This window comes from Zosterops lateralis (assembly GCF_965231275.1).
Source record: "Zosterops lateralis genome assembly, chromosome: 18".
Taxonomy (NCBI): Eukaryota; Metazoa; Chordata; class Aves; order Passeriformes; family Zosteropidae; genus Zosterops; species Zosterops lateralis.
Genome location: NC_139778.1, coordinates 12,258,216 through 12,284,814, shown reverse-complemented (window position 1 = coordinate 12,284,814; position 26,599 = coordinate 12,258,216). Strand labels below are relative to the sequence as shown.

General features: G+C 42.2%; 2 protein-coding genes across 2 annotated transcripts in view; both read left to right on the top strand.

Moving 5' to 3' along the window:
- Positions 1-11,508, top strand: part of FASN (fatty acid synthase) — a 40,544-nt gene extending 29,036 nt beyond the window's left edge. Inside the window, exons 30-43 of the mRNA XM_083874472.1 lie at positions 20-139; positions 284-406; positions 1,194-1,417; positions 1,734-1,935; positions 2,982-3,133; positions 3,625-3,716; positions 3,866-4,017; positions 4,316-4,558; positions 6,067-6,252; positions 6,790-7,017; positions 7,420-7,640; positions 8,176-8,274; positions 8,402-8,653; positions 9,738-11,508. Coding sequence (XP_083730598.1) covers positions 20-139; positions 284-406; positions 1,194-1,417; positions 1,734-1,935; positions 2,982-3,133; positions 3,625-3,716; positions 3,866-4,017; positions 4,316-4,558; positions 6,067-6,252; positions 6,790-7,017; positions 7,420-7,640; positions 8,176-8,274; positions 8,402-8,653; positions 9,738-9,875 — 2,432 coding nt within the window. The 3' untranslated portion in view covers positions 9,876-11,508. The remainder of the gene's footprint in view (positions 1-19; positions 140-283; positions 407-1,193; positions 1,418-1,733; positions 1,936-2,981; positions 3,134-3,624; positions 3,717-3,865; positions 4,018-4,315; positions 4,559-6,066; positions 6,253-6,789; positions 7,018-7,419; positions 7,641-8,175; positions 8,275-8,401; positions 8,654-9,737) is intronic.
- Positions 11,509-14,490: 2,982 nt separating this feature from the next.
- Positions 14,491-26,365, top strand: DUS1L (dihydrouridine synthase 1 like). The gene is made up of 13 exons (XM_083874399.1): positions 14,491-14,743; positions 15,861-15,969; positions 16,867-16,917; positions 19,073-19,185; positions 19,947-20,029; positions 20,174-20,277; positions 21,199-21,343; positions 21,954-22,050; positions 22,404-22,492; positions 23,241-23,407; positions 23,972-24,009; positions 25,623-25,698; positions 26,022-26,365. Exons 1-13 carry the CDS (start codon positions 14,507-14,509, stop codon positions 26,171-26,173), a joined length of 1,461 nt encoding a protein of 486 aa, XP_083730525.1. The 5' UTR covers positions 14,491-14,506; the 3' UTR covers positions 26,174-26,365.
- Positions 26,366-26,599: the final 234 nt, after the last annotated feature.

The following is a 26,599-nucleotide window of genomic DNA, read 5'->3' as shown; positions in this document are numbered from 1 at the left end:
GTTTTCTCCTTACTTCCAGGTTCCACTGAGAAACGGAAGTACCTCCAAGCAAGATTCCCACAGCTAGATGCCAATAGCTTTGCCAGCTCCAGAGATACTACCTTTGAGCAACACATACTTCGAGTTACCAACGGAAAAGGTGAAGTTCAAGAAACAATTTTCCTTTTTTGTCAGCTAAGCCACATTTAGCATGCAGTTGAGCATTCTAAGGACAGTATGAATCACTAGAAGACCGGGTTAGGCTCTCAGCAGAGTTAAGTAGGTGCTTCTCCTTTCATTGCAGGTGTCAACCTCGTGTTAAATTCCTTGGCGGAAGAGAAGCTCCAAGCCAGTTTGCGTTGTCTTGCTCGACATGGGCGCTTCTTGGAAATTGGCAAATTTGATCTATCCAACAACAGTGGTCTTGGTAAGATGGGAAAACACCTTTCATTAGGTTTTAGCTGCTGCCCAGCAGCCCCAGGTCCTTTTCTGCATGACAACTGTCCAGCCTCCCTAAAATTTATGCTTGTGTCTGGTTTACTTGGTCTCAGGTGCACAACTGGCATTTGTTAAATTTTATAGCACTGATGATTGTCCAGTGTTCCAGTCTATCCAGACACCTCTGCAAAAGCCTCTTGTCCCTCAAGGCAGATAACAGCATCTACCAGTTCTGAAGGAACAGGGCAAGATAACCCTGATTTCTCTTGCATGGGAAAAAAATTTGAATGTTACAAGGTGATGTGTTAATGAAAAATTACAGCAATGTTCTCCTGTTGTAGAATGATAACATACAGAGTCGACAGCCTGCTTCCATATTTTAATTAAATTTCGAAAGATCCTATCATGCTGGAAAACCTTGCTGTGAGGAGGGGGCTCCTGTGGAGATAGACATGATGTATGTAGGATTCTAGCTCCCCATCTCAGCTGTCACTAGACCAAAAAAAAAGTCCTTTTTAATATCGGACTGACTGTGATAGAGCTTGTCCTCTCAAAACACAAATTTTTGGAGTGGAGTTTCTGTGAAACTGGTCTGCTTGTAAGAGAACATGATGTTACGTATTGGAGACTATATGCAAGAATGAGTTTGGAAAATGTAGAATTCAAGCATCTGACTGCTTTACTCTTGTGACCTGCCCAGAAATGTTTCTGAAGCAGAGGATAGGCTCTGTTTTGAAATCAGCAGCATCAGGTCATAACCAGGTTGCTTTTTCTAGGAATGTCTCTCTTCCTCAAGAATGTGGCATTTCATGGGATCCTACTAGATTCAATATTCGATGAGGGAAACCAAGAGTGGGAAATAGTATCAGAGTTGTTGAAGAAAGGCATAAGAGATGGTGTAGTAAAGCCTCTGAAGAGTACAGTCTTCGACAAAGAAGAAGTAGAAGCTGCCTTCAGATTCATGGCGCAAGGAAAACATATTGGCAAAGTTATGATCAAGGTAATGTGATAATGATTTTGATTTTCTGATGCATCTGGCTGTCCTTGGTGACTGTTGGATATTTCGATCCATTTGGAGTTGAAGTTCTATGGGTAGGGCAGCACAGGGTCAGTTTTTACTGCTGACACTGTCACAATTATAACTGTCAAGTCTGGCACTGATTCTACGAGGTTCTTTCCCATTGACTGGAGGAGCATAGCATAAAAAGAGATACATCATGTATCTGATTATCTGATAGTAACTACATTTTTTTGTCTCTGTGTGTGTGTGTTGTTTCTGGTTGTTGGTTGGTTGGTTGTTTTGTTTGTGGGTGAAGGTCCAAGATGAGGAAAAGGAATATCCTGTAAGAAAGTCTGAACCAGTTAAAATCTCCGCAATCTCCCGAACCTCCTGTCCACCTACCAAGTCTTACATCATCACAGGAGGCCTAGGAGGATTTGGGCTGGAGTTGGCACAGTGGCTAGTTGAGAGAGGAGCACAGAAACTTATACTGACGTCTCGTTCTGGTATACGAACTGGTAAGCAAAAATTGTAAGGGAACAGGGAACACAACTACCTTTAAACAGACCTCAGTTTTTAATTTCTCCCATTTTTAAGTGTCGTATTGGTGACAAATGATTATCTTGATCTCTTTCCTTTCCTGTATTATCTCACTTCAAGCTGTTGTCTCCTTTATTGTAAAGGAGGAACTATCTTTTAGCTTGACCCTTTTTTTCAACTACTACTTTCCCCCTTTTATGCTTCCTAATTCTATCAACCCTTTTTCTCTCTTTTACAGGGTTTTTTTCTGTAGCCTTTCTTTTATCTTTATGCCCTCTTTAAAGTCTGGCTACCTCACTGAGTTGTCCACTGGCTGTAGCATGTTGGATCACATGCCACAAGGAAGGGCCTAAAAGCTCCTCATTAAAGATACTTTGTCCCTCAAGTTACATCTGTGGATGCTCACTCTTTCTCCTTAGCTCATCTCTAAATACGGACCTTACTATCTCATAGCATCCATAAGCATTTTTACTCAGATTTAAGGCATTAGTTTGATTACGATGGCAGCACTGAGATTTATCAGTGATACTCTTCAGTATTTCCTCATAGAAATTCAGTCATAACACAGCTTCTGTCTCTACGGGTTTCTTCTTTCTTTTGGCAAGTTCATAATCACACCACTTGTGTGTACAAACACATATATCAAATACTACTTCTCAGGTTCTGGCTGTGCAACTATGATCTGTTGCTTTGCTCTAATCTAGCCAATTTTCCCAATCTCAGTACCCAAATTTTTGTTTATTTCTCTTCACAGTTGTATTTTTTCCTTTCTTCTTCCCACCACTATCATAACCCTTAGGTTCTCCTAGTGCTGTTCTCCACTTCATCTATTTAGAATTTCTGAAATTCAAATGATTTCTAGCTACTGTTCAAGTTTTGTCCAATTTTTATCTTGTAGTCGAATCATGAATTATTTAGCTATTCTATCCCTATCTAGTCATAAAAGCATAAAGGAGCAGCTTAAACCAAAGCCTTATGGTTGGGATGCTTCATCCCAGGACCTGTCCACCTTTATTTTTTCTAGGCTACCAGGCTAAACGTGTTGAAGAGTGGAAGGCACTGGGAGTCAAAGTGTTGGTATCTACCAGTGATATTGGAACACTAGAAGGAACACAGCGATTGATAGAAGAAGCTCTGAAGCTTGGACCAGTTGGAGGCATCTTTAATTTGGCTGTGGTAAGTGACAGAAATGCTCAGGACTTGAAAGAGGCCACATCCATTCATGTGACTTTTTTCCTAAAGGCAGTCAGGCTTCATAAAATTTTAGTTAAGTTTCAAAGGACACTATGCTTTGGTCTTGCCTGGTGACCAAAGGCTTATGGGTCTATTCCCTTGACCTGAGAAGCAACAGTATTCACCAAGCGAGTTCAGATCTGTGGTAAGACAAATGTTGCCCTAGACTCCTATGGACAAGAAAAATCGCATGTAGAACTTGCCAGTATTTCTGCAGTGTCAATGCAGAAAAAAATACTGAAAAAACCAGACTTGGCAAAAGCCATTTTGTCATATTTTGGGATATTCAGGATATGTCTGTACTGCAAAGTTGCAAAAATACATTGTGTAGCTATATCCTCTCATATCTCAAGCCATGTGGCATATTTAAACAGAGAAATTGGAGATACTGAAACTACACTTCTTTTTTTACTCCCTCTCCCCACCCCCCACAGGTCCTTAGAGATGGCATGATTGAAAATCAGACCCCAGAATTATTCTCAGAAGTCAACAAGCCAAAGTATTCAGGCACCATTCACTTGGATTGGTAAGTGTCTGTAGAAGGGACAAATAAGAACTGCTTCTAAAGTCATGGAACCGATCAAACTTAGTTGTTTTAGACTTGCACTAGCCTTCAACAGTAATACAGTTAGCAGGTTTTTCTGATGGGGTTTCTCTCTCCTGCTCTGCTCCAAGGGTGACTCGTAAGAAGTGCCCAGACCTGGACTATTTTGTTGCGTTCTCCTCTGTAAGCTGTGGAAGAGGAAATGCTGGGCAAAGTAATTATGGCTTTGCCAATTCTACCATGGAACGTATCTGTGAGCAGCGACGTCATGATGGACTCCCAGGTGAGATGAGTTTACTCGTTGGACAGTATAAACTATCTTGCCAAACATCCAGATGAGGACCAGCTCACAGAAACCTGTGCACTTATCTGGAGTGATAAAATATGTTGAAGGCTGTTTTCTGTTCCTATATGTTACTCTGAGTCATTCATGTCTGAATGAATACTGACCATTTAACAGTACAAAGGAAATGCAGGCCTTAGTATAGCTCGTTATTAAGTCCCTTTTTTATTAATTCACTCCTGTTGCTGCCATATGCTTTAGTTAGCTGCTTAGTGTGTTTTTCTAATTTCTTCTCCAGGCCTGGCAATCCAGTGGGGAGCCATTGGTGATGTGGGTATCTTGATGAAGACAATGGGAAACAAAGACATTGTGGTGGGGGGAACACTTCCCCAGCAAATGAGCTCATGCCTGGAGGTGCTCGATGTCTTCCTGAATCAACCTCATCCTGTCATGTCCAGTTTTGTCCTAGCAGAGAAGGTCTCAGCAAAAGCTGAAGGAGGTAGTCAGCGGGATCTTGTAGAAGCTGTTGCTCACATCCTGGGTAAGTGCTGCCATTCAAGCACTACTGGTCAGTGCCTACTCTCTCATTACTTTTGGAAAGCAGTGGTGCTGCTGTAGGTGCTCTGTTCAGCATCTCTTCCTGAGCTCGTGGTGTGTCAGTGTTGCTGTTGTGAGATTGTTTGGCTTTTTTTTTGCCCTTTACACTGCTCTTTCTCTCAAATAATGACTGTTTCTTGTATGAGTTTTACTGTTACTGTGTTTACATAGATACACATATATACTCTAGTGTCTTGGGTTTTATTTAGAGTGAACTAATATCTTTCTCCAACGGAGAATCACAGGAGCAGCCCCCAAGAGCAAAATTTTGGGACAGCATGTACATAACTAACTTTCTGAGTACTATTTCAGCTTTCAAGCATTCACCTTGCTATGTCCCCATGCCACAAAAAGTAACTTTTCTCTATTTCTCTACTTATTGCTTAACTGGTAGTGTATTCACTTACCAGCTCTGTCTGTCATCCCATGTGAACATCTAGTAGCCATAGTTTAACTGTGCATTACAAGTGCCACGTCCTTCTGTCTTGAATCTGCTTTGTTTTACCATTGTGTCTTATTTTTGTGTTGGTAGTGAATAATCGCTGTCAATTCTATCTACTACTGTCCACTTCAGTTGTTTCTTTTGCAGACAGAACTGTCTATTGATACTTTGTTTTCTACCAAAAAAGGTAGAAAAATGAAAGACAGTCTCCAGAGTGTTACTTAAGGAGTTGTGTGCAACTCACTGACAGCAAATCTGATCTCTCAGAGCAGACGTGGCTTTTAGAAGAGATAGAACAGGGTCCGGGAAACTGCAGCAGCTCTAGGGTTAGTTTGAAGGAGACAGTATGAAAGCGACAAAGGGAGGAGCTAGTAATGAAGGCTAATAGTGAGAAGGGTGGCAACATGGGATAGCACAAGGTGGAGGAGGGGACAAAGAGCTGTAGATGCAGATATTATATTTATGAGAGGCCTTTTATGGGTAAGGCAAGGGTGAGAGATTGAACAGTGTGCAAATTGAAGGGGAAAAGGCAAACGAATCCTAAACATATCCCTCCTCCTCCAGTGTCATAGACATCAAGTGTTGCAGTCAACCATCACTGACACTGATAACTCCTGTCGTTGTAGCTGAGGACTAGTTGCATTAGGTTGAGGATGGCAGTTTCAATTAGAGCCTCCAGTGTGTGGAATCTGTCTAGCTGATTGACTGTTCTGATTGGTCTAGAGCTGATGTGAAAATATTCACAGGTATTTAGTTAAGACTGATGTATCCACTGTCATAAATTCATGCACATTTAATATGTACTTTAAATACTAGATCCTGTATGACAAGGTGGGGGTTGTAGAAGAGGTGACTTATGAAAGTATTAGATGATCCTGGAAGGTAAACTGTAATTCTGCAGCAGCAGTTTATTAGGATTTTACGAGAAAGAAGAAAGTGGAGAAGGCTGCTAGAAAGGCCTAGGGCTGAAAAGAAATTGTCCTTTTGCTAGTATGCTCTTTTGTTCTTAGGGGTCCGTGATGTGAGTAGTCTGAATGCTGAGAGTTCTTTGGCTGACTTGGGCTTGGATTCCTTGATGGGAGTGGAGGTGCGTCAGACACTGGAGAGAGACTATGACATCGTTATGACCATGAGAGAAATCCGACTCCTTACGATCAACAAACTGCGGGAGCTTTCTTCAAAATCCGGCACAGAGGGTAGAGTATCTGGATTAGGGTTGCTATCAGTCACTTGAGTCCAAATAGTTAAGGTCTCAATCCATTACTTTCATCTCTAGTGACACAAACCTCTATCAGTTCATGAAATAAAGTTATAATTTAATAGCTTTTAAGTGACAGACATGTCACAGAAGTGTATTGACCACTATACAGGACAGGCCCATCATTTCTGGGGGCAGGGTGTTACGAGCAAGGCAAGTGTGAAAGCTGCTTTCTTGCTTGGCTAGCAGCTGCATGCATGAGTACTCTTATGCAGCTGTGTGTGGGATGAAATTTGAGACCTTTTACTTGTCTAGGGAAAAACAATGTCAAGTCACGCTTACAGGAAGCTAAAAGCATATGCAGTTGCTGCAGAGCAACTGACAGTAGGAAGATCCCTGTGTCTATCACCTGATGATGTAGTGAGGCAACAGGCTAATCTAGGGCAGGCCTGAGGTTGTCCTTTAGGATTGTGGCTTCATGACCAAGACTGACCCTGAAGCTAATTGGGTTTTTCTCATGTGCTTTCCTTCAAAGAACTGAAGTCATCCCCACTGGCGAAGGCAGGCCCAGGCAAAACTCCAAAAATAGATTTGAACAGCTTACTGGTGAACCCAGAAGGGCCAACAATCACCCGTCTCAATGATGTTCAGAGCACGGAGCGCCCTCTTTTCCTTGTTCACCCCATTGAAGGATCCATTGCAGTTTTCCACACTCTGGCTTCCAGACTTCACATGCCCTGCTATGGGCTCCAGTGCACAAAAGGTATTTCAGTTCTTTAGCGTTTTGAATTTGCAAACATAACATTCTGAACTGTGGTTGATTTTAGAGAGGACTTTGTTTCTAGACTATTAAACTTGAAGGAACAAGTATCAGGCCTATTAGTCTGCAGAAGGTCACGTCAAACACCCCTGGTATCAAGAGGAATAATAGATTAAATTGAGGAGTGTATGTATGCAAAACTCAAAGCATCCTGTTGAACCTGTCCTTGGAAAGCAGGAATATTACTATTACTTGTCCTAAGTGCAAGTTGTTAACCATAGTTTAGTAATTTAACTGCAAAGTAACCTGGATGTTTCCAACATGATTATTTCTGAGTGCATGAAAACATATTTGTCTCTGCCAGTGTCTTTTCACCAGTCTTTCTAACTCACTTCTATGTTCCAGCCGCTCCTTTGGACAGCATCCAAAGCCTGGCAGCCTATTACATTGGTTGCATAAAGCAGATACAGCCTGAAGGACCTTACCGCATTGCTGGATACTCTTTTGGTGCCTGCGTAGCCTTTGAAATGTGCTCCCAGCTGCAAGCACAACAAAATGCTTCCCATGCACTCAACAGTTTATTCCTCTTTGATGGGTCTCATTCCTTTGTGGCAGCATATACCCAGGTAAGGGGGACAAAGAGAATCTTCTTTCTGGGAACCATGCTCTCTCATCAGGGCTTGTTTCACTCGAAGCTAACAGTTATAGATATGAGCAATCTGAAAAGCTGGCAGGCTTTTATTCAGAGGGATTTTGGAAGACAGCTGTAGACAGTGGATGCTTAGAGATGGCTGAAGGGTAGAAGCGCATGAGAGGTGGTCTTCATTAAATGGCAAGAGTTCAGGCACAAATGTTGCTCTTGCTATGATAAATCATATTAGTATGTCTTCTGGAAGATTCTGGTGCCTGCAAGTCAAGATCCTCTTGTAATGATGCGAGGAAACCTTGCTTCAGGCTTCCCTTTCATTTTCATTGTACTTGAGAGAGTACTAGGCTCTTGGTAATTGCCACCTGTAGATTTGCTTTCTAATCTGTCCTGAAGGGATTAGCCCCCATCCTTTTTTTCCCAGTTCGCACCTTTGGTTCTGTAGTTGTTCTTATCTGACTTCTAACATCAGGCACATCCCTCTCATGTTCACATTGTATTCTTGTCTCTTCCAGAGCTACAGAGCCAAACTGACCCAAGGAAATGAAGCTGCACTAGAGACTGAAGCATTGTGTGCCTTTGTTCAGCAATTTACAAGCACTGAATACAATAAGGTACTGTTTCTTATTTTCAAGGTCTATATGTCTTGATATTGCACAAGAGCGTGTATGTCTTTTTGTTTAATGGGGATGGATCCAGCTGTCGAGACTAATGTGAAAAAAAAAATGTTAATATTTCCAGCTGCTGGAGGTTCTTCTGCCCCTGAAAAATCTGGAAGCTCGTGTGAATGCTGCTGTAGGCCTAATAACTGAGGTTCATACAAACATCAATCGTGAAGCACTCAGCTTTGCTGCTACTTCATTTTACCATAAGCTGAAGGCTGCTGACAAGTATATACCAGACTCCAAGTATCATGGGAACGTGACACTGATGCGGGCAAAGTCTCACAATGAATATGAGGAAGGTCTGGGTAAAGACTATAAACTCTCAGAGGTCAGTCTCAGGCACACTGGTAACTATTGAGTTTCTTCTGATATTTGGGGAAGCCAAAGGAAAGCATGGGAAATCATCCTTACTGAGAAAAAAGGACAAAACCAACTTTAAAGAAATTATTGTTCTGCAGCTGTTGTGCTGTTACAAGAAGAATTAGAAGTCTCCAAAAGCAAATGAGTTGATTGATTCCAGGCATTTGCTGTGGTTAGTGAGGGCCAGAAAGTCTTGCCTGTATGTAGGATGTGTTTTCTATATCTGATTCTTGCTGCTCACTAGAATGACTTTGGATAATAATGATGTTAAAAGAGAGCAACTTTCAGTCTCTCTTTGCTGTAGACCCTAAAGTTAGTTCCCTGAATGAGGGCAGCCTTCTGAGGAGCAAGTGTCAGTCTTCTGATAATAAAGGTGGCTTTTTCTCAGTTACCTTTTTTTCACTTAGAAGCTGGTAGTTAGAAGTGGATTTCTTGTAGGCTAAAAAAAGGTTGAGGTTTGGCCTGTAGTCCAGATAAGGTCACTGTTCTTTAGCCCCTGCTCACATACAAGGCTTAAGCTGGTGCAAATACCAGGGAAAAGGAAGTGATTTGCAGAATTCCCTTCCTGTTTCTGGCATCTCCTATCTTTTTAGACATCTTAATTTAGTCATTATTGATTCCAGGCTAACTTTTATCTTATTAAAGTTACATAATGACCTTAAAGGAAGATTTCTGGTGGTGGGAGAAAGATGGGGGTGGGGGGTGTTTATTTGGTTTACTTAAGGGCTTGGAAGTAGCTACTTTATCATTAATTCTTTGATATTGTAGGTAAATTATTCTTTTGGTATTAGGTTGGTTAACTTCCTCCCCAGCTGGTATTTGAGTGGATCACTTGTCAGGCTGTCAGACTATTGTGCTTTAAAACACTGGTTCCAAACAGTGTCCCACAGTGAAAATATGTCAGAGCAAGAGTGGGACTGTTTTTTACTGAGTTTGATAGAGACAGTGGTCTAAATTACTTGTAACTTAGAAGACTAACAAGCTTAAAGTGGCTAGGTGACCAGCTGGTTTTAAATTGTGAATGAAAATTTTTATTTTTCATATTTACACAGGTATGTGATGGGAAAATATCTGTCCACGTTGTTGAAGGGGATCACCGCACCTTGCTCGAGGGAAATGGCGCTGAATCAATTATTGGGATCATCCACAGCTCACTGGCAGAGCCGCGTGTCAGTGTCAGAGAGGGTTAACTTCTACTTCTCACTGTCAATGACCAAGAAAATGCCAACAACATTCCTAGTTATGACAGGCCCCAAGGAACTCTTCCTGTTCAACATCTCATCTGCTCTGCTGCCAGAACTGGGAAGTCCAGCTGGACTCAATTGGTGTTTTTCTGTCTCTTTCTTGCTTATCTTTTCCTTTTCCAACTTTTATGAGTTCTATCTCCTCCTTTTCCTATGGCTGTTTTTTCCCCTAGTCTCCTTGTCCATGTTAACTGCAGTGCTGTGACTCTGTCACTGTGCACTGCAGTGAGGGTTCCCCACAGATGGTTGCTTCCTACACCCTTGGCAGTATAAAAAACAAATTTAGGAGTAGATTTCTTGTGCTTTATATTGTTTTTGTCTTAACAGTATTCCAAAGGGTGTGTGATAGCACTTGTTGACCAAGCCTAGTGAACAGGGAGAGGAGCTGCAGCTGATTTTGGAGATAATTTTTATCTGTGAAGAATCTATCTGCAGTTTAGGTCAGAAAGAGAGTTCCATTGAGGGTTTTGTAACTATATTTTTTAATTTGCTATATTCTAAGTATTTATTGTGTCAAACCAGACACTTCTTACTTGGTTTTAATTTATCGTGGGTTATAGGAGCAAAGAAACATCCCTTTTTGGAGGGGAAGGTTTATTCTACAAGGGGAAGTTGCCCATCTTTGAAATAAATTGGTTTCTTGTCTGTGATTTTTTTTTTTCCCCTTTCTCCACTGCCCTGCCCTTTTCAGAAAGGAATAGGTAGATTATTTTCAATCTAGCCATCATGTACTCTTCAGAGGAGAGAGGGGCCTGGGGGGATAGGGTGGATGGTTTGACAGATGCTGCTGTATTGAGCAGCCATAACTCGGGCATGATAAAAACAGGCGAAGCTGTCCCTAGGCAGGCACTTTGTTTACGTATGTGCAAGGTTCTGTGGTCTATCAGAACCTTAGTAAAGCATTAAGATTATTGCTTTACCTTATTCCCTCTCACCTCCAGTCTTGCCACCCAGTGAAAAATTTGGAATGGGGAAGGCAGGGAATAGAATTCCTTAATAATAACTGAAAAAATCCTCCCACCCCTGCTCTCCCATAATCAAAGCTCAGGCAAACATACAAGTATCTACCCAAAGCCGCTCTATATTTTATTTAGGACAGGGCTTGCCTAAGCCTTGTGTATTCATTTTCCTTTCAGTAATGAGACTGGAAATCCCACATAAGTTAGCTAAGTAATCAGTTTGGTCTGATTTTAAAATACAGTAGTCCCTTTCTAAAATTGAAAAATTTCTTGGCTTTGCTATGCTGGATGTGTCCATTCTGAGATCAGTAAATCCTTGTTACACTTATGATACAGAGGAGACCTGGGTAGCAACAATGCACCAACTAGGAGGAGCTGTTGTGCTTACAGAACCACTGTAACACCCCGGTTCTCTCCATCTTCATTCCCCAGTAAAGTATTCTGGTAGTGCAGGAGCATTCCAGTGACAGGAACAGATGGCTCTTCACTGCAAGTTCTGACCTAGTGTCTTTTGCTTATACCACCCTCTGTTGATAGTGGCTGGGTTAACTGATTTTAGTTTTATAAAGTATTTCTTTTGTGAAATCTGAAATAAAACAACATAATGTCAGTTTAAACCATTTTGAAATGTCTTGGGGTTTTTTTTCCTTTTTTTTTTTTTAAATTAATATTTTTTGGTCTGAAGGGTGTCTTTTTGGCTTTTCTGGTATTAAATGGAATTCATCACTGGTTGGCTTTTGAATTATTTTCTACCATCATTTCTTAATCCTGTGTTTTACCTGCAGTCTCTCACTTCTTGGTATAAAGCAGAAACTGCTGCTGCCATACCTGATTTGTAGTCTGTAGAAATAATAATAATAATAATAATGAAGGCTTAGTATTCTGAAGTGTGACGACTTGTTGCCATGATTTTGGTACTGTAGATACAACCAAGTTACAACCATAATATTCAAATAGAAACTTTTAGATGGGCTTTTATTTGCAGTATTGGACAAGGCATTAATACTCCTGCCTCAGTTTTCCCATCTGTAAAGTGGATAGTAGGTAGTGGATATAAATGCTCTGAAGAAAATTTTAGGTATGATGTCTGAGTAAGGGAAGGAGGAAAGTATGTGATGTGTGAGGAATATTGATACTGGAGTGGCTGTTGAGCTGTGTGCATACACCAGGGGACTTCATTCCCTCTACTGAACACACTGGCATTGGATACTACATAAAACAAATGGGGACTAGTTAATTTGGTTTAACTACTGACAGCTGTAGTGAGCCTGAAAACAGGTGAAAGAATCCTACTTCTGTTGGTTATATTTAAAACTGGAAGGAAGTAGAAAGGATTAAACATAAAGCAAATAGTGCTGTGCTAAAGTGTGTAATATCTGAATGGGCTGTGTGGAAGGAACAAGGACGAATGCTGTCCCATCTGTTGAAGGAGTTTGAGTTCCTCTATAAACAAATATGCATGGTTTCATGTAAGCAGAGCTTGAAGGTACTGTTTTAGTCATAGAAGTTGCTGGAGAATCATTTACAGCTTATTTATTGTTAATGTTCTTGTGGTTGTTTTTTGAAAAGCAGAAGGTTTAGGGCTTTTTTTCCCCCATAAGGATCTGACTATGAACTGCTGCCATGTGACCCATTATATAAGTGGCTGCTGAACACAGTGTGCCAAAAATAAAAACCTTGTTAGTGCTTGTATTGCTTGTTGTTTCTCAGTAGCCCATCAGATTAGACAGATGCAGAATAGTATCAGAAGGCAAAATCCAGTATCGCAGTTTCTTGTTTTGAGAAGACAAGGACAGAAGTGAAGTCCCTTACACCTCCCCTTCTCTGTGAAACTGAAGTGGGGATTCTTGTCAGCTGATGCATTCCATCCTTTTCAGATAAGTTCTCACAGGCTAAAACCATACTGATCTTAATCTCAAAACTGAAGCACAGTTCTCTGACTGGGAACTGTTTAGGCTCACAAATGCACATTGCCATTTTGAAATGATGGACTACCTACCTTAAATCTGCAGTAGGAGGAGCTCAGGAATGTATGGCACACAGCATATGTTGTCACCAGTATTAAAGCTATTATTTTCCTTTTCTAGTCTACCACCTTCCTAAAGGCAAAGAAATACACCTCTTTTGCTGAAGACAGCAGTAAAAACAATGCAAGAAGGGCCACAGTTTAATAGAACTAATTACTTAAAATAGCACTACCAGAAACTGAAGTTCTCTGGTGCTGAGATGGAGATCAAGTAAAACCCAAAAGATTTAAGGTAGAATAGGAAGCAGGTGTTTGTTTCTTTTGCACTTAAGTTACCAGATATCATGCCTGCAAATCAGGGGCAAAAGAAAGAAAAAAATGTCCCTGGAGCAGCTGCATCAGAGGAAAAGGGACTGTTGATGGCAGGAGGGGCAGAGGGTGTATATTTGAAATAGCAACCTTGTTCTTTAGGCCGTGGAGAGGTCATGAAAGATGGTAAAAATGGCATAATTCTTTATTGCAGCAAGTTCATCACAGCCAAGAGTGCTAGAAAGCTGGAGCGGGGGGGAAATACAGGCTTTGACAATGAACTTGGAATATGAGGGCTTGTCACTGGACAGACCAACAGGTTTAGGGAGCAATGGGGAGTGTACATGTAACTCTTCTTAGGGTATGGTGCTTTGTTATATGATTTTGTTGGAGTTCTTCTCCTATAAAGAAAAGAAGTCCTGTAATCCAAGTTACATTGCTGTTTTGACTGGTGTAGAGATGCAGCATTTTTTATATGCTGGAAGGTATTGGCCAAGAGAGGCAGAAATCCTCCACTGTGCTTATCCTGGCAATGGGCAGTAGCTTTATAAAATGACGCAGAATGAACGATTTTGTCATGGATGCTGTTGTATTTGGTTCAGTCAGGTGGACCATTTTCACCTCTCCGCCCCGACCATCCGCCACCCGGGACAGGACAGGACTCTCACCTTGCCGGAGCTCTTGCGATGCTCAGTCACGGCGCTTCCCGTCGGCACCGGCTGCAGCGGAGGCCCGAGTGCTCAAGGACGGCCGGCTCGGGGCTCCCGGACAAGGGACGGCAGTTTCTGCGAGGGGCGAATCGGCCGAGAGCCGGGGCTCCCTGCGCCGCCACCACACCCCGGGGGAGCCCGCCCCGGGCCGCCGCCGCCCCCTCAGCCGCCCCCGCCTCAGCCGCCCCCTCGGCCGTCCCCACAACCGCCCCCTCGGCCACCGCCTCGGCCGTCCCCACAACCGCCCCCTCGGCCGTCCCCACAGCCACCGTCCCCCCAGCCGCCGTCCCCTCGCCCACCGCCTCAGCCACCACCGCCTCAGCTGCCGCCCTTTCAGCCGCCGCCCCCTCGGCTGTCCCCTCAGTCGCCTCAGCCGCCCTTCAGGAGGCGGCCCCAGCGCTCTTCTCCCGCCCCCGGCCCCTGCTGGCAGCGCCACGGTTTCTGGAGGGGCCGGCGCGCGGCTGCACCGCTGAGCCAGCCGGAGCGAGATGGCGGTGGCACCGTCCGGCTGTGCCGGTGCCCGGCCCGGGCGCGGCGGCGGCGGCAGCGGCGTGCAGGCCTCAGGCCGCGAGCCCCGGGGCGGCAGCGCGGAGCGGCAGGGGCCGCCACGCCGCACGGGCGAGCGGGCGGGAGATGCCGAAGCTGCGCGGAGAAGCCTTCTGGAGGGAGACGCTGCGGAGCGCCCACTACGTGGTGGCGCCCATGGTGGACCAGAGCGAGCTGGCCTGGAGGCTGCTGAGCCGCCGCCACGGCGCCCAGCTCTGCTACACGCCGATGCTGCACGCCCAGGTCTTCCTCAGGGACGCCAACTACCGCCGCGAGAACCTCTACGGCGAGGCCTGTCCCGAGGACCGCCCGCTCATCGTGCAGGTGAGCGCGGCCCCCGCCCTGTCGGCCCCGGGCCCCCCTCGCGGTGCCGTTCTTGGGTAGCGTTGGGGACGCCAGTCAGCATTACCAAACGCCCCCGCGCCACCCGCCCTGGTCGTGCTAACAAATCCAGGCGTTTTCCAAATGCGCGCGAGTTGAAGGTAGTCAGTCTCATCCGCGTTTTAACGTGGTTATATAGGATGACAGAAATCTCATTTTCTTCATCTAAACAAGCCAAGTCACGTTAGCTACTCTTCGTACGATCCCTCCAGACCTTTCACCATCTTTATCAGCTCCTTTGGACACTCTCTAATAGCTTTGGATCTTTCTTATATTGTGGTGTCCCAGACTGTCCCCAGGACTGAGGGTGATGCAGCCCCATTGCAGAGCAGAGTGGGACAGTCCCTTCCCCGGCCCTAATGGACCCAATGCCCCCCAGGACACAGCTGGCCTTCCCGGCTTCCAGGGCACTGCTGACTCATATTCAACTTGCCATCAGCCAGGACCCCCAGTCCCTTTCTGCAGCACAGTTCTCCAGCCTTTTGTTCCCCTGTCTGTCCGTACGTGCAGAGTCACCATGTGCCAGGTTCAGAACAGGTTGCTTGGCTTTATTAAACTTCAAGGTCTCTCTGTAGGGCTTCCCAGGCAGTGGATAGCTCCTCCCAGTTTAGTATCCTCAGCAAGGTTACAAATGTGAACAAGGTTACCAGCAGTTTATGAAGCTGTTAAAGAGCTCTGACTCCATCTAAGATGGAGCCCTGTGGAGCCCTGGTCGTGACTGGTCACCAGCCTAATGTCATCCCAGTCACTATAACCCTTTGCACTTGACTCATGAGCCAGTTGTTCACCCATCACACAATGTGTTTATCCAGCTGTAGGCTGGATATTTTGTCCAAAACCATCCTGTGAGAAACAGTATTAAATGCTTTACTGAAATCCAAAAAGATTACATCACACAGCTTCCTTTGATCATTTTGAAAAGTAGTGTTTGGCATTATTAACTGTGCATATTTGTCTGTTTTCTGTAGCAGGTAGTTGCTTCATAACTACGTCATAACGTTTTGTCAGTACTTGAAGAAAGCTGTTGCCTGATTATTCCACTTCTCTTTGGTTTCCACAGTTCTGTGCCAATGATCCTGAAGTGTTTGTCCAAGCAGCACTGTTGGCTCAGGATTACTGTGATGCCATAGACCTAAATTTGGGTTGCCCCCAGATGATTGCAAAGAGAGGTATGTGCAAATCTGAGCCCTGGAGAAGCAGAGAAATGGCAAATGGTGTTTCAAATGTGAATGTTGGCAGTAAAATATCAAGAGGGCCAAATTAAACCTTGGGGAGGGGATGAAGTACTGCTGAAGTCAGACTTATTTACACCCAGTATAGCAGGTAATGCTTTGTAGTACCTAAAGCAAAAATTAGATATAATTAATTCTAAATTCTTTTAAGTGACAGCTGCTGTGTTTAGAACATCCTTTAGAAACATTATTTTTAGTAAGAGCTTGATTTTTCTTTCTGATTTTTGCCTAAATAGCCTATTTTTGAAAAATTGCACTTAAAATTACATCATTCAGACACTTAGGATCTCCTATGTCCCTGATACTTGCACAGTTTTTTCACAATAGTGTAGAAGAGGATGACACCTGCTGAATCCCTTAGATACTGTATGTTTGAAAACCAGAACCAGTGTTTGAAAATTTTGTATCAGTTAAGTTGTTGAGAAAATATTTGCAGTAACTGCCCATTCTTCTTCTAAAATATCTTTCAAAGACTAATAGGAAATGATTAGCAGTGCAAATAGATCTTTCAGTCTGATAATCTGTAATCCTTATGGGATTTATTAAACAGCTGGTATAAACCCTTAAAAGTGGGACTTTGAGCTGCAAGTGTCAACACATCAGCCTTGAGTACCAGTGAATGTAGGGTGTGGGGATTCCTTGTTTGTCCTGTAAATCTGGGGTGGCAGGGAGAACAGAATGATCTCACTCTTCCCCTTGGGGCAGGACAGAGCAACTCTGTTTCTGCCAGTGAGGCATACAAGTGTCTGGATCTTTCTTTGAGAGAGTTTATGAAAACTGTGCTTCAAGATCTTACTGTTCTGCACAAGTCTGTCGTATGCTGTTTTATCATAGGTCACTATGGAGCATTTCTGCAAGAGGAGTGGGATCTTCTTCAGAGAATGAGTAAGTATTTAGAGAGAAAATAGGATGAACTAATTATTGAGAGGAGGTTTAGGGATTTTGGGGGAAAGGAAAACATCATGGTTTTTTGGGCAGAGTTGTGTTTGGGTTTTGAAGGGGTGGTTGCATTTTTTTTTTATTATTATTATTTTTTTAAATTTCATACTGTATTCCAGTGGCACCCTCAAGATACTTGGTGGTATCCCACTGCAAACTCACATTAGATCTGCAAAAATACTTTTGTACCTGAAACAGACTTCAGGTGAAAGTGAGTCACTTAAGTTCCAGTCTCATATGATAGTTTAGTGGCTCTCCAACTCTAGAAACAGCAGAAGTCCCAGTGCCTTACTTTTTCACTTTGAAGTTCTCAGGTACCAAGTGTCATGTTTCTGCTTGAAGCCACAGTTGCCCTTTCCTGATCAACTCCATGTACTCTTTCTGTCCACAGTATAGCAAATTATGCCTTTCTTCTCCTAATTTGTGCAGGTTATTTTCAGGCTATCAGTAGCTGTTGTGAACAGTTGTTGTAATAATCACCTGGGACTCAGTTTCCTCATGCAGGAAAAAAACAAAAAAACAAAAAAAACAAAACCCATTCTTTATTCACGTAACTCATTTTATACAGTTTTTACAGACCTCGTGTTCAACTCTAATTGGCTAGTAGTTTTCTCGTCATATAATTTATTGGTTAAAAGGTGTTTTGTGTGTACTTGCTCAGACTCTCTCTTTCACTCAGATGTTTACATATTTCCTTTGTGGATTCTCATGGGATAGATCTATTGTTTCTGCAGGTAGAGACTTATTTTTCTCTCCAAGAATAGGTTGCTGTGTTAACGAATTTTTCATTCCCGGGATTGTTTTGCATGAGAACTTACAAGCTATTGCTAGGTTAGCTAGGCTAGCAGGGCCTAAACCATATTTTTTAAGACCTTTCTTCAATAATATCTTTATTGGTCTGCAACAAGTAGTATCATATTTTTTTAAGAAACACATTTGTAACTGATACAAAAAGCAAGCTTTTGGTTATTTTATAGAACTGAGAATGTGTCTCCATCCCACTTCAAAGCAATTGTTGGAACCATAAAGTTAGAGAGTCTTATTTCTGTTTGGATTCCCGGTGGTCTGGGGAATCTTGAGTGATGTTTGGTAGAAAGACAGTGCTGAGAACCTGTAAGATAAGACAGTGCTTCCTTGCCCAGCCTGTAATGTGGCTGTTGAGAAATATGCAAATCAGAATTGCCTCAAGGTATGAAGAGAACCGAGGTCATCTAGTTGGGTGAGAACCCAGGCTGTCTAGTAAGAGAGTTGTCTTAGCTGTCCTCTTCCTCCTTCTTTCCCCAGCTGCCTTTAAAATGGCAGAGCACTCTTTTCTGCTTGCACCTGTGTACACCTTGCTTGCTCTTTGAAAGGGTGATAGGAAGTTCCTATCAATAGAGCTTGTAGGATTTGGGTTAGAAGACAGTGGGTGACTTCCTACATTGTATATCCAAGCTCTGGAAGAGGATTTCAGATACAGCATTACTCAGTGTTTTCCTGTTTGGCTCTCTTTGTTAGCTCTCTTTTTGGTAATTTTGTGATTCCATGTACTGTGAAAGGACTGGGAGTTTACCATGTTGTTCTAGATTTCACCCTGACTCTAAAACCTACATTTACTACTTGATTGCATCCACAGCCTACCTCACTTGATAAGCCTCTGCTTGCCATGGATTAGACTATACTTATAATGATTATTTTGGTGATAATTTGCAAAGAAGTGAAGCACCTTTTTTGTGAGAAAGATAGACAGGCAAGTGTTAGTGTTGGAGGAGTACAACAGCCTGTGATGATAATAAACTTGTATCAATAATTAAGTTGTGAGGGGGTGGTCTTTGAAAGTGAAGGCTTAATGCAGTGGAAGTGTTAAAGCTATTAAATGGGTGACTGTTTTATGCTACCTTGTTAGGATGCAGATTCTGTGTTTCATGTGTGCTACTGTTACAGGATTAAACTATGCAATAAGGATTGCAGAGGACACTGCTGATTTTTTAAGCTGTGAGAACTGCATAGCAGTAACTTCTCAGACTTTTGGCATACCAGACCCGGTATCAGATCTTGAGGAGAGCAGACACTTTTCATAGCATTGTGCAGCCCACTTACCTGTCTTTTCAATCTTTCTCAGTTTTACTGGCTAACGAGAAGCTCTCTGTTCCCATCACATGCAAAATCCGCGTTTTCCCAGACATTGACAAGACAGTGAAGTATGCACAGATGCTGGAGAAAGCTGGCTGCCAGGTAAGAAGGCAGCTGCTCCCTCTACTCTTGCACTGGACACATAACTTTGTGTAAAGTATCTGATGACCAGTTCTTGGTACACTGTGGAGATGAATAGGCTGCATTATTTTGCAGACAGAGCAAACAGGATGCAGAGAGATTCTGTTTGTTTGCAGTTCTAGGCCACAGGTAGTGTGGCACAGAAGACACAATGATTTCAGTCTCTTGTAATCACTGCACTGTGCAGCATCCTTCACTGTGGTTGAGCACATCAATCTTCACATAGTGCTGCAGGAGGCAGTGTGAATACATAAAATCCACAGTACTGTAGAAGAAAAAGGGTATCAAAAGGTACCACTAGAAGAAATAAGCAGCCTTCTAGGATTTAACTCCAATTAAATTGGAAGAGATGGTCTATAGTTAGAGACAGTACTGACAGTATTTGGACCTTCTGCTGAGGTGAAAGCTAGATAAATGTATCACAAATTCCAAAGTGAGTCACAAATTGAATCCAGTGCAAAATCCACAAAAGGAAAGCTGTAGGTTATCCCACAATAGAATCTTGTCATGCCATGGAATAGCAAGATGAAAGAAGCCTAAGACCATGCCACAGTAGGTGAGCTGCTGATACCTTACTGTGTTGTCAAACTCCCTGCACTGTTGAAATAGCAGTAGGAACTGAGTGGTATCCGTAATGTGTAGGGAGTGAAAGGAAGTTTTGTTCAGTGGATTTATTCCAGTGGTTCATACACATGGAAAGTAAATGTAATTTTGTGTTCCAGCTGCTGACTGTGCATGGCCGTACTAAAGAACAGAAAGGACCACTTGCTGGCGTGGCATCTTGGGAGCACATTCAAGCTGTAAGGTTAGTGAGCAGTCTTAGTGGATTCCTACTGACACTCTGGATTTTAAACAGAGTATACAGTGGCACTGAAGAGCAAACAAATTTGTGTGACAGGAGGAGAATTTCTGGGTTGACTCTGATTTCCAATTTTATTCACTGGTATAGAAATGCTGTAAACATTCCTGTATTTGCAAATGGAAACATCCAGTGTCTCAGTGATGTGGAAGAATGCATCCGTAAGACCGGAGTACATGGTGTCATGAGTGCAGGTAAAGAAAATGAACTTTTACTCAGATGAGAATACAAATTATTTCCTTAGCAGCCCTGTATACATTTATTAAAAACTTATGTCAGATTGACTTGGTGAACAGCTTTGCTTAACAGCTGAGTGGCCATTCTCCCTTGTCTTATACTGGCCATCTCATACCAGGACCAGGAATCACTTAAGATTTGTAAGAATTATGTTAGACTTGCAATACCATTGACTCATTGAGCTCGAATCACTGACAAAGGCATATGGGGCTCCTGTTATCCTGGAATATTTTTGTGACATCTCTTAATCAATGGAACAGTTTTGAATAGTTCTTGATGAACTAAGTGCATCTGTATATTAATATTCCTGCAGGTGGTTCACATTGGGGTGGGACAAGAAAGAATTGACATAACTTCCTAGAGGAAGAGCTAGGATAGGCATCAGAAAGAGCATCAGACAGTTAAAGGGTTTTGTAGAATCCTGGTTTTTGAAAATACTGGTTAACAAAAGGCTTGTGAAGCCAGTAGAGAAAAGCACACTGAGAAGCTGTATCTGTAAGCTTGGGCCAGACAAATATCAATACAGGCATAAGCAAGACATTTCATGACACACTGTCATTTCAGTATTTAACCATTGTGCGACAAAAACAGTGATTTCTCTATTTATTAATTGGTTTACTGCCTTTGTGTCAACGTTAGATGCCTTTTAAAAAACTGTAATTAAATATGAGCTGTTCAGTGCAATTAGGAATTGTTTAGTGAAATACAGTATCCCAAGGTCAGGCTAGAGTTTTATGGACCCTGTGTTCTTGAGAGTACGTGGGTGATGTGTCTGTGGCTGTAGAATCACAAAAGGGATGATCAAACTCCAGAGCAGAGATTTTGGCCTTTGCTTCAATCCTGAAATGAAGGTTTGAGTATTTCTTTTCATTCCCTAGAAGGTAATCTCCATAACCCAGCACTGTTTGAGGGCCGGAACCCATTGGTGTGGGAGATGGCTGAGGAGTACCTGGAGATAGTGCGGAAATACCCCTGTCCATTGTCTTACGTTAGGGCTCATCTCTTCAAGCTCTGGCATCACACGTGAGTATTTCCATAGAACTCTTAATGTTTTCAGGCCTCATTCTGCTTAGCAAGTGTCTGGGTTTTCTGGACAAGGATTTGTTTGGCCAGAATGAGTATGCTGCAAGATTTTCCTTCCTGGACCTGGCTGGAGAGGATGTAGGCTGAGGCCTTTACCCTTCATTTCATATCTGGGAAACAGAGCATGGGGAATGAACAAGTTGCCACAAGATCAGCCAGGGTGTGAGCTCACAGCATGCTGGCTGCGATGTGGTAGTTGCCCATATGCACACACACACTTGATGGCAAACACAAAGTTAACTATTTTCTTGTTCATTGTGAGGCAAAGTGCTCTTGTATTTATTGTGGAGTAAGAGCATGGCTGTGGTAGGTTACTGAGGAGCAGCTGATGCACTGTACATTCATGGTTAGCTTATGTCAGAGTACCTTGGTTGTCTGCCAAATATTTAGCTGGAAGAGACATATGTGTGCTTTTCTGTGGACTTACAGAGAAGAACACAAGCTTCTACCAAAGGCAAATGAATCAGGAAAGGCGTAAAAAATGCTTTTATACAGTTATTTTTAGTTGATTGTAGTCTAAATATAACTTGATGTTTGGGATTTGCCGCAGGCTTCAAGTTTACCACCAGCTGCGTGAAGAATTAGCAAAAGTGAAGACTTTAGAGGGCATCGTAGATGTCAACAGGGAGCTGAAGCTGCGATGTCAGGTACCAAGATGGGCCCTAATCCCCCAGAACAGCACTGCCTGCATTTTGTGGGAATGTACCAAGTGTGTCATAGAGTTGACATCCGTTAGTCACTTCTCTGGGACTTTGTGGCTTACTAACCTTGATATTGGTAGCTTACTACAGCAGCATCCCCTTAAGCCTGGACAGCTTTACCTGGGATAAAGTTGATTTAGGAGTTACAAATGTGTTTCAGTTCATCTGTCTTAGTAGATAGTTTTTTTCGCCTATATGTAACTGTTAGCTTAAATTTCAGTTTGTGATTTCCTGGAGTTTGAGTGTCTAGTGTATTTTCTGACAACTCTGGGAAGACTGACTGTAACTCTATGCTGCAGGAAGAAATAGCTAATCAGAAAGAAGGAGAAAAGCCAAAAGAAGGGTTGCCTTTTTTCCACTGGATCTGTCAGCCATACATCAGGCCAGGGTGAGTTACCTGTTTTGATACTCATGGGCCTTTCCCACCCATACCATCAGTATCAGCCATTGAGTCTATTCCAGGAGCTTATATTAATTAAAAAAAAGTGAAGACTTTGGATTATTTTTTATTCTAGTTTGATTTTTTCCTAGTTATTGCTTTGTTCATGGGGATGTTGCTCATTGTTTGCATCTTCTCGTTTGGATCTTCCTCAAATTTCTTTCTCTCTGGAAAGTAAAAATCAGGAATCCCACTGCAGCTCAGAACAAGAATCTGATGTGCAGCAAATATGCTGCATAGTTGTTATATGCAGCATGAATGCTGCTGGTAACTGCTGTGGTAACAAAGATAAGAACTAAATTGTATTGTATAAAGGATGTTTGTAATGTATGGACAAGCTTTTCAGATAGCTTATTCCCCTTCTGCTGAAAATTGGGCTGAAGAAGAGAACAAGTGTGTCAAGATTAACACTTAGGTAAATATTTTAAAAAATCCTTGAGTAAAACCTGGGAATAACAGGTGCCTGATTTAGCTGACCAACTTTAATTGGTTTTCCAACTGATATATCTGATGATATGTCTGCCAGTGTTAACCAAAAATCCAGGTTTTTCTATCCCACTTCTAAGGGCAATGACACTTCATTGTAGCCATGACAGAAAGGTTTATGGTGTACCCAGATTTCTGTAAACCAAAATAATGGTCAGGGAACAGCTACTTCTTCCCCCCAGCCAATTTATGATGAAATTCACTGTTTCAGGCCAAAGGAGAGATGCAGGGAGAATGGAGATAGTGGAACTGAAAAAGGTGTGCGAGGGAAACGTGCTCTGGAAGAAGAGGAAGATGGAAATTCTGAGCTTCTGTCAAAGAATAAACAAAAAAAGAAGTTAAGAAATCCAAATAAAAGCTTTGATCCATCTTTAAAACGTAAGTTCCATTTATTGACATAAATGTATGGAGAGTTACTGATACCAGCTTTGATATAACTTGCTGCTAAAATTTTTCCTGACTTGCGTACTTGCAGAAACTTCTTGAAAAAGAGTAGGAATTGTTGGTATTGAAATTTCAATAGCAGGCTACATGATTCAAATAGTGTTCACTAATAAAGGAAACAAGGGATCAAAGTAGTAGGTCACTGATTCTCTCTAAGTATCTTTTTAAGATCAAAATGGTTTACAAACTGAATTGTAGCTGTCACTAGCATTTGAAATTGAAATTTTGTATGAATTTCAAGCTGATGTCCTTTTATGCTTGACTTGAGGATTAAAACTTTCATGTTTGGATTTTAGCATAGAGGCACTTAAAAATTCAAAGTATTTTTACCTTAGTGCTGTTATTTGAGGTACTGTATTTTTATTTCAAAAAAACCTCTCTGGCTAGAAAAGCACCAAGCTTTGTCTGGTTCTGTTTTTGTTTGGTTTTTTTAACTTACTTTTTCCACATAAAAATACCAGTGGTGAAATCAGCTTTCTCTCTCTCTTTCTCTCTCAGCCAAATATGCAAAATGTGATCAATGTGGAAACCCTAAGGTAAGTCAGTACAAGTGTCCATAAAAGCATTTTATTAAATGGAAATTAAATTACCATGTAGGGATCAATCACACAGTGTCTGGATGGAGATAAGTGGCAAGTGGTGTCCCTCAGGGGTCTGTACTGGAACCAGCACTGTTCAGTGTCTCCGTCAATGATGTGGACAGTCTGATTAAGAGTGTCCTCAGCACATTTGCAGATGTCACCAAACTGAGTGCAGTGATGACACCTCCTCATCCTCAGTTCTGCCTTTGCAGCAGATTAACATTGGCTTTCACTATTAGCAACGTGAAATGAGGCTGCTGGTTTTACAGATTCAATTTGAAATTTCAAATATTTTAATATCTGCAAATAGTTCATTTTGCTTGTTTATTTTTTCCCTTGGGGAACATAGCTGTTTGCTTGACAGGGTGGTGTTGCTGAGCCGTGTGAGCAGAGTGTATTTATTGCTGCTAATATACCTGTAAAGCAGGGTGTAAGATGCAAGTAATTTTGTGTTCTAGCTTAAAAATTTGCATTAGACCTCAGAGGGCAGGAGAAGCCTTCAACACAAGCAGGGGATGATGTTGCTCTCTGTTGTAACACTGTTACTGCAGCACAGCACTGGCAGCCAGCTGGGGCTCATTTTGAAACTGCAGTTACTGAAAAAAAATGGAATTTTTTTTGCTGTCTTCATTATTGGGAAAGCATTGAGCACTGGGCTGGCATGCTTTCAAAGCCATCCTGTTTCATAGCTAATCCAGGTGACATCACTCGGTGCATAAACCAGGATTGTCTGCACCAGGGCTTAGACTTATTTTTGTTTTGCTCTTGCATCCCTGTATTGTTGCAGGTAGCACTTGAAATCTTCTGACTAGGCCTGTCATTTTTTTTTCCCCACTAATGTGTTTCTGAGCTATGTCATGAAATGAGGTGGGGGGATGAGGAGAATAATAAGAAGGAACTCGACTAAAGCCTCCCTAAACATGATGATTTTCTGACTGGGGTGGAGGGAATGTCAACCTCCTTTTCTAAAATGTGTCTGAGCAAAGCACCCCAGAGACCCAGGCTCGTATAGCCACATCATCAGTTAGCCAGGATTCAGCTGCTGCTGTCCCCTAAGAGTCATACATTATACTTTGATAAATGTGCAAGTGTATTTTAAGATACAAGTAGGGAAGTAGTTCTGGTGGTAACATATTTTAGGCATAGCTGCAGATGGTAGCACATCAGCACTGTGTTTCATGTTGCAGAGAACTAGAGCAAGCTCACCAGCACCAAATGTGTTTCTGCTTGTTCCAGAGGGCTTATGGCATGTGCCTGCTTGTGGTGGGTAACTAGAGCTGCCCAACAGGCTATGGGGGTTGCACAAGTTGAATGTAGATTTTTTTTTTTTTTTTTTTTATTTTTTTTTTTTTTGGTTCATTGGATTTATTTTTTTTTTGTTCTTTATGTGTAATAAAATAGTAGATAACCCCCAATATGACATCACCTCCATCATAGTCATCAGCCTGAGTACATGTTTTTTTTCCAAAGATCTGAAAGTGCAGAACTGTGTTGTTACTTATTATAGTAAATACAAAAAAATTTATTTTCACTGACACAAGCTTCTTTATACTGCTATCCCAACCCAGGGCAATAAATGTGTGTTTAATATGTGCCGAGGATGCTGTAAGAAAAGAGCATTCAAGGAGGTGGCAGATTGTCCAGGTAAGTGTATCTGGCCTTACCAGGCATCAAGCAAACATCCATCTCCCATGTATATTCATTACTTTAATCTTTGGGTTTTGGGTTGTAGATGAGTGTTAAAATTTACATACTATTTTAAGTGCTACACGCTATCTAAAAGTTTATAATACTATTTAAAAAAAACTGCTCTTCATTCTCTGTATGTAATTGCTCTTGCTTCCAAAGCCTTGGGATACAGTTTCCAGTCTGTAAAGACCTATTCTTTATAAGGAATGAGGTATTCTGTTTACCACTGTAGCCATCTCACTTCATGTTGGAGTTTTTTTCCCCTTTTGCTTTTTCAGGTCATGGATTACTTTTTAAGACCAAGTATGAAAAATCCCTTTCATGGCAGCACAGTCAAAGAGGAATTCAAACCCCAGAGATCAGTCAGAGGGGAGATGCAGAGGCGGGGGAGACAGCAGTGCTGAAGGAGGCTGGTGACAGTACAGGGTGAAGCTTGGGAAATGAACAGACCAAGAGCTCCTGCCAGACCACTGCTTCCCTGGGCCAAAGAATGTGTCATCTGCAGCTCACTGTCAGCTGTGTGAACTTCTTCCACATGATTTTCTGGAAAAGTTTTATTTAAGTAAAAAACTGCTTACTCAGGGAATTATCCTGCATTTGAAATAAAAGAGATGCAATTGAATATGTCTCATGCTGTATTTGAAAGACTGAAAATCCTGCATTTCAGACTGAGGCAATTTCTTTAAGCTGCCATTACACTCTGCCTCCTCTATGCTCATTAACCCTTCATGTTGTGTTTTTAATACTGGGGACTAAATGTATTGTATCAGAACAGCCTTCTGGCACACTAAAAATAGCAACGTCAGTAACTTTCTCACTAACAGAAAATGTGTCACATCTGTTAGTGTTTTAGTTG